Source organism: Salmo salar, chromosome ssa15, assembly GCF_905237065.1.
Source record: "Salmo salar chromosome ssa15, Ssal_v3.1, whole genome shotgun sequence".
Lineage (NCBI taxonomy): Eukaryota > Metazoa > Chordata > Actinopteri > Salmoniformes > Salmonidae > Salmo > Salmo salar.
In genome coordinates this window covers 107,209,895-107,218,400 of record NC_059456.1, presented here as the reverse complement: position 1 = coordinate 107,218,400, position 8,506 = coordinate 107,209,895, and the positions used below count along the sequence as shown (strand labels likewise).

General features: G+C 42.0%; 1 protein-coding gene across 2 annotated transcripts in view; it reads right to left on the bottom strand.

Annotated features, from left to right (window-relative positions):
• LOC106572952 (coiled-coil domain-containing protein 120) overlaps nt 1-8,506 on the bottom strand; it is a 125,477-nt gene that overhangs the window by 24,974 nt on the left and 91,997 nt on the right. For both annotated transcript variants that reach the window (XM_045696556.1, XM_045696555.1), the window contains exons 4-6: nt 7,099-7,215; nt 6,723-6,843; nt 647-706 (exon numbers count right to left, since the gene is read on the bottom strand). In XM_045696556.1, coding sequence (XP_045552512.1) covers nt 647-706; nt 6,723-6,843; nt 7,099-7,215 — 298 coding nt within the window. The remainder of the gene's footprint in view (nt 1-646; nt 707-6,722; nt 6,844-7,098; nt 7,216-8,506) is intronic.

Here is an 8,506-nt window from a genome sequence, read left to right as displayed (position 1 = left end):
GAGAGAGAGAGAGAGAGAGAGACAGAGAGAGACAGAGAGAGAGAGAGAGAGAGAGAGAGAGAGAGAGAGAGAGAGAGAGACAGAGAGCGAGAGAGAGAGAGAGAGAGACAGAGAGCGAGAGAGAGAGAGAGAGAGACAGAGAGAGAGAGAGAGAGAGAGAGAGAGACAGAGAGCGAGAGAGAGAGAGAGCGAGAGAAAAGACAGAGACGGATGAAAGTTTGATGAGGACTGAAAGTAAACCTTTGCATCACTAGGATGTACTTTATTGTACTGTATTTAACATGACTAGGATGTACTGTATTTAACATGACTAGGATGTACTGTATTGTACTGTATTTAACATGACTAGGATGTACTGTATTGTACTGTATTTAACATGACTAGGATGTACTTTATTTAACATGACTAGGATGTACTGTATTTAACATGACTAGGATGTACTGTATTGTACTGTATTTAACATGACTAGGATGTACTGTATTTAACATGACTAGGATGTACTGTATTGTACTGTATTTAACATGACTAGGATGTACTGTATTTAACATGACTAGGATGTACTGTATTTAACATGACTAGGATGTACTGTATTGTACTGTATTTAACATGACTAGGATGTTATTTTAGTGTACTCCTATAGTCTTACCGTTGTCATGGTCCCCTGTAGAATCAGATGTGGAGCTGCTCTCGGAGTTCACAGTGTCATCTGTACACACACACACACACACACACACACACACACACACACACACACACACACACACACACACACACACACACACACACACACAGAACAAGTCAGATTGCACCATATAACTCACACACTGTCCCTTATATCTAAATATCTAAATCTTAACCTGAAATCTGTGCCTTGTGACTAGAGTCACCTTTCCATGCATATCCCCTATAAGAATCAGTCCATGACTGACATTACAATTGCTCTGCATATCTCCGGTAAGATTCAACCCTCACCCTGTACTCACCCTGTACTCATCGTGTACTCACCCTGTACTCACCGTGTACTCACCCTGTACTCACCGTGTACTCACCCTGTACTCACTGTGTACTCACCCTGTACTCACCCTGTACTCACCGTGTTCTCACCCTGTACTCACCCTGTACTCACCCTGTACTCACCCTGTACTCACCGTGTACTCACCGTGTACTCACCCTGTACTCACCCTGTACTCACCGTGTACTCACCGTGTACTCACCCTGTACTCACCCTGTACTCACCCTGTACTCACCGTGTTCTCACCCTGTACTCACCCTGTACTCACCCTGTACTCACCACCACATGGGCTGCATCTGAGTACAGCACACACTTCTCTATTTAGTAGTGCACTAAAACACAGTGTGGCCAAAAGTAGTGCACTAAAACACAGTGTGGCCAAAAGTAGTGCACTAAAACACAGTCTGGCCAAAAGTAGTGCACTAAAACACAGTGTGGCCAAAAGTAGTGCACTAAAACACAGTCTGGCCAAAAGTAGTGCACTAAAACACAGTGTGGCCAAAAGTAGTGCACTAAAACACAGTCTGGCCAAAAGTAGTGCACTAAATAGGGAATAGGGTGCCATTTCCGACACTACCCATGGTAACTGACTTGCCTAGTTAAATAAAAGTGAGTCAGGTGGTAGTTACATAACTGGTAACATTGTTCTCTGTCTGTCCACCATGCCTCCATGCGCTTTCCCTGGACATCGTGTGTGTGTGTGTGTGTGTGTGTGTGTGTGTGTGTGTGTGTGTGTGTGTGTGTGTGTGTGTGTGTGTGTGTGTGTGTGTGTGTGTGTGTGTGTGTGTGTGTTGGTGTGTACATGTGTGTCAGCCCAGTAATAAATGAGACTGTTCCTGACTTCCTCGTCTCCTCTGTAACAATGCCCGCCCTCCCTCCCTCCCTCTCCTTCTGTCTCCCCCGTCCAGCCCTGCCTTTCCAGGGTCAATGGTTTGTTTTTTCAAGGGATGGAAGAGGAACCCGAGATCCTAACGAATCTAACAACCATGGTTTTAAAACACGATTCCCACAGTGCAGCAATGACATAATAATAATCCTCTGATCCACTGCTGAGTGCTACCTGAGTTTCCCGACTAAGATTCTGGAGACTTGGCATAATAAGCGTACAAAACTACAGTGCCCTCTCTGTAATTATTGGGACAGAGAAGCATTTTGTATTGTTTTGCCTTTATACATCACAAGTTTGTATTTGAAATCAAACGATGACTACGAGGTTGAAGTGCAGACTGTTAGCTGTAATTTGAGGGTATTTTCATTCATATCGGGTGAACCGTTTAGAAATTACAACTCTTTTGGTACATAGTCCCCCCCCCCACCATTTTAGGATTGAGACAAATTAACTTACATGTGTATTAAAGTAGTCAAAAATTTAGAATGGTAAATAATGTATTGTGTCATTTTGGAGTCACTTTTATTGTAAATAAGAATAGAATACTATGATTACGGATAGTCCTGAATGAATCGTGAATAATGACGAGTGAGAAAGTTACAGACGCACAAATATCAAACCCCCAAGACATGCTAACATCTCACCATTACAATAACAGGGGAGGTTAGCATACCTCCAAGACATGCTAACATCTCACCATTACAATAACAGGGGAGGTTAGCATTTTATATCATACCCCCAAGACATGCTAACCTCTCACCATTACAATAACAGGGGAGGTTAGCATTTTATATCATACCCCCAAGACATGCTAACCTCTCACCATTACAATAACAGGGAGGTTAGCATTTTATATCATACCCCCAAGACATGCTAACCTCTCACCATTACAATAACAGGGGAGGTTAGCATTTTATATCATACCCCCAAGACATGCTAACCTCTCACCATTACAATAACAGGGGAGGTTAGCATTTTATATCATAACCCCAAGACATGCTAACCTCTCACCATTACAATAACAGGGGAGGTTAGCATTTTATATCATAACCCCCAAGACATGCTAATATCTCACCATTACAATAATAGGGGAGGTTAGCATTTTATATCATACCACCAAGACATGCTAACCTCTCACCATTACAATAACAGGGGAGGTTAGCATTTTATATCATACCCCCAAGACATGCTAACCTCTCACCATTACAATAACAGGGGAGGTTAGCATTTTATATCATAACCCCAAGACATGCTAACCTCTCACCATTACAATAACAGGGGAGGTTAGCATTTTATATCATACCCCTAAGACATGCTAACCTCTCACCATTACAATAACAGGGGAGGTTAGCATTTTATATCATACCCCCAAGACATGCTAACCTCTCACCATTACAATAACAGGGGAGGTTAGCATTTTATATCATAACCCCAAGACATGCTAACCTCTCACCATTACAATAACAGGGGAGGTTAGCATTTTATATCATACACAGTAGACATGCTAACCTCTCACCATTACAATAACAGGGGAGGTTAGCATTTTATATCATACCCCCAAGACATGCTAACCTCTCACCATTACAATAACAGGGGAGGTTAGCATTTTATATCATAACCCCAAGACATGCTAACCTCTCACTATTACAATAACAGGGAGGTTAGCATTTTATATCATACCCCTAAGACATGCTAACCTCTCACCATTACAATAACAGGGGAGGTTAGCATTTTATATCATAACCCCAAGACATGCTAACCTCTCACCATTACAATAACAGGGGAGGTTAGCATACCTCCAAGACATGCTAACCTCTCACCATTACAATAACAGGGGAGGTTAGCATTTTATATCATACCCCCAAGACATGCTAACCTCTCACCATTACAATAACAGGGGAGGTTAGCATTTTATATCATACCCCCAAGACATGCTAACCTCTCACCATTACAATAACAGGGGAGGTTAGCATTTTATATCATACCCCCAAGACATGCTAACCTCTCACCATTACAATAACAGGGGAGGTTAGCATTTTATATCATAACCCCAAGACATGCTAACCTCTCACCATTACAATAACAGGGGAGGTTAGCATTTTATATCATACACAGTAGACATGCTAACCTCTCACCATTACAATAACAGGGGAGGTTAGCATTTTATATCATACCCCAGTAGACATGCTAACCTCTCACCATTACAATAACAGGGGAGGTTAGCATTTTATATCATAACCCCAAGACATGCTAACCTCTCACTATTACAATAACAGGGAGGTTAGCATTTTATATCATACCCCTAAGACATGCTAACCTCTCACCATTACAATAACAGGGGAGGTTAGCATTTTATATCATAACCCCAAGACATGCTAACCTCTCACCATTACAATAACAGGGGAGGTTAGCATACCTCCAAGACATGCTAACCTCTCACCATTACAATAACAGGGGAGGTTAGCATTTTATATCATACCCCCAAGACATGCTAACCTCTCACCATTACAATAACAGGGGAGGTTAGCATTTTATATCATACCCCCAAGACATGCTAACCTCTCACCATTACAATAACAGGGGAGGTTAGCATTTTATATCATACCCCTAAGACATGCTAACCTCTCACCATTACAATAACAGGGGAGGTTAGCATTTTATATCATAACCCCAAGACATGCTAACCTCTCACCATTACAATAACAGGGGAGGTTAGCATTTTATATCATAACCCCAAGACATGCTAACCTCTCACCATTACAATAACAGGGGAGGTTAGCATTTTATATCATAACCCCAAGACATGCTAACCTCTCACCATTACAATAACAGGGGAGGTTAGCATTTTTTGAGGGGTATGATATTTATGCGTCTTTAACTTTCGAACTCATCATTATTCAAGCAGCACTTCCTGTAGAAGTGTTTAGAAACATATTCTATTCTTATTTACAATAAAAGTGACTCCAAAATGACACAATACATTATTTACCATGAATTTCTATTGGACACAATATTATCTGAAAACACAACCAAAACAAACAGCAAATGCATCCAACAAGTTTATAGAGTCACATGTTTGATGTAGTCATTGTGTAATAGGAATATGGGACCAAATACTACACTTTTGACTACTTTTATACACATGCAAGTGAATTTGGCCCAATACTTTTGGTCCACTAAAATGGGGGGGGGCTAAGTACAGAAATGCTGTAACTTCTAAATGATTCATCAGATATGGATGGAGTGAAATCTGACAGTCTGCACTTTAACCTCGTAGTCATCGTTTGATTTCAAAATCCAAACTTTGGAAGGATAGAGGCAAGATAAGGAAAAATGCTTCACTGTTACCCGTGTGTATTTTAACCAGCGAAGTCACAGTGATAAGGGGGTGAAGTTACCCGTGTGTATTTTAACCAGCGAAGTCACAGTGATAAGGGGTGAAGTTACCCGTGAGTATTTTAACCGGCGAAGTCACAGTGATAAGGGGGTGAAGTTACCCGTGTGTATTTTAACCAGCGAAGTCACAGTGATAAGGGGTGAAGTTACCCGTGTGTATTTTAACCAGCGAAGTCACAGTGATAAGGGGTGAAGTTACCCGTGTGTATTTTAACCAGCGAAGTCACAGTGATAAGGGTTGAAGTTACCCGTGTGTATTTTAACCAGCGAAGTCACAGTGATAAGGGGGTGAAGTTACCCGTGTGTATTTTAACCAGCGAAGTCACAGTGATAAGGGGGTGAAGTTACCCGTGTGTATTTTAACCAGCGAAGTCACAGTGATAAGGGGGTGAAGTTACCCGTGTGTATTTTAACCAGCGAAGTCACAGTGATAAGGGGGTGAAGTTACCCGTGTGTATTTTAACCAGCGAAGTCACAGTGATAAGGGGGTGAAGTTACCCGTGTGTATTTTAACCAGCGAAGTCACAGTGATAAGGGGGTGAAGTTACCCGTGTGTATTTTAACCAGCGAAGTCACAGTGATAAAGGGGTGAAGTTACCCGTGTGTATTTTAACCAGCGAAGTCACAGTGATAAGGGGGTGAAGTTACCCGTGTGTATTTTAACCAGCGAAGTCACAGTGATAAAGGGGTGAAGTTACCCGTGTGTATTTTAACCAGCGAAGTCACAGTGATAAGGGGGTGAAGTTACCCGTGTGTATTTTAACCAGCGAAGTCACAGTGATAAGGGGGTGAAGTTACCCGTGTGTATTTTAACCAGCGAAGTCACAGTGATAAGGGGGTGAAGTTACCCGTGTGTATTTTAACCAGCGAAGTCACAGTGATAAAGGGGTGAAGTTACCCGTGTGTATTTTAACCAGCGAAGTCACAGTGATAAGGGGTGAAGTTACCCGTGTGTATTTTAACCAGCGAAGTCACAGTGATAAGGGGGTGAAGTTACCCGTGTGTATTTTAACCAGCGAAGTCACAGTGATAAAGGGGTGAAGTTACCCGTGTGTATTTTAACCAGCGAAGTCACAGTGATAAGGGGGTGAAGTTACCCGTGTGTATTTTAACCAGCGAAGTCACAGTGATAAGGGGGTGAAGTTACCCGTGTGTATTTTAACCAGCGAAGTCACAGTGATAAGGGGGTGAAGTTACCCGTGTGTATTTTAACCAGCGAAGTCACAGTGATAAGGGGGTGAAGTTACCCGTGTGTATTTTAACCAGCGAAGTCACAGTGATAAGGGGGTGAAGTTACCCGTGTGTATTTTAACCAGCGAAGTCACAGTGATAAGGGGGTGAAGTTACCCGTGTGTATTTTAACCAGCGAAGTCACAGTGATAAGTTAGATCACAGTAGTGCCACTGAAAGGTGTTAAGTTATTACCCGTGTGACATCCTCTGTGTACAGTCCTCTTGCTGTGCGTTGGTTGCTGATCACATTCCACACGGCGCCTCAGGGCACCGATGAAAAGCGTCTTCTTCGGCTTCCTCCGACAAACCTCCTCCTACACATCAAAAGAGTGTGTTTGTTTTATTTATTTATTTATTTATTTATTTTCGTCACATTCGGTGTTTCTATACCATTCACGTAGAGGTACAAAAACAGGATTGTCCTGTCCTCTCAACAGTCTCTCACCCTACAATACATCTGAAAAATGATCATTTGTCAGGGATAACAGGTTAAAATATGGGAAGGGGGGGGTTCTGCTTTCTGAGTAGAATGTATCAGTTTGTGTGGTAATATTCAAATCCTCTTTTACCTCTGTCTTTATAATAGTCTTGGGTCCGTGGCGGTTTGGTCCGACACGTCGGCGTACGTTGGGGCGTCTCTCACCAGCCTCCAGGGGGAAATCACCAGGAAGCTCTCCTGTTAACTCCTGTTATAGACGAATACAACCACATTAACAGGGGAAATCACCAGGAAGCTCTCCTGTTAACTCCTGTTATAGACGAATACAATCACATTAACAGGAGAAATCAACCAGGAAGCTCTCCTGTTATAGACGAATACAACCACATTAACAGGAGAAATCACCAGGAAGCTCTCCTGTTAACTCCTGTTATAGACGAATACAATCACATTAACAGGAGAAATCACCAGGAAGCTCTCCTGTTAACTCCTGTTATAGACGAATACAACCACATTAACAGGAGAAATCACCAGGAAGCTCTCCTGTTAACTCCTGTTATAGACGAATACAATCACATTAACAGGAGAAATCAACCAGGAAGCTCTCCTGTTAACTCCTGTTATAGACGAATACAACCACATTAACAGGAGAAATCAACCAGGAAGCTCTCCTGTTAACTCCTGTTATAGACGAATACAATCACATTAACAGGAGAAATCACCAGGAAGCTCTCCTGTTATAGACGAATACAATCACATTAACAGGAGAAATCACCAGGAAGCTCTCCTGTTAACTCCTGTTATAGACGAATACAATCACATTAACAGGAGAAATCAACCAGGAAGCTCTCCTGTTAACTCCTGTTATAGACGAATACAATCACATTAACAGGAGAAATCACCAGGAAGCTCTCCTGTTAACTCCTGTTATAGACGAATACAACCACATTAACAGGAGAAATCAACCAGGAAGCTCTCCTGTTATAGACGAATACAACCACATTAACAGGAGAAATCACCAGGAAGCTCTCCTGTTATAGACGAATACACCACATTAACAGGAGAAATCACCAGGAAGCTCTCCTGTTAACTCCTGTTATAGACGAATACACCACATTAACAGGAGAAATCAACCAGGAAGCTCTCCTGTTAACTCCTGTTATAGACGAATACAATCACATTAACAGGAGAAATCACCAGGAAGCTCTCCTGTTAACTCCTGTTATAGACGAATACAATCACATTAACAGGAGAAATCACCAGGAAGCTCTCCTGTTATAGACGAATACAACCACATTAACAGGAGAAATCACCAGGAAGCTCTCCTGTTATAGACGAATACAACCACATTAACAGGAGAAATCACCAGGAAGCTCTCCTGTTAACTCCTGTTATAGACGAATACAATCACATTAACAGGAGAAATCAACCAGGAAGCTCTCCTGTTAACTCCTGTTATAGACGAATACAACCACATTAACAGGAGAAATCAACCAGGAAGCTCTCCTGTTAACTCCTGTTATAGACGAATACAACCA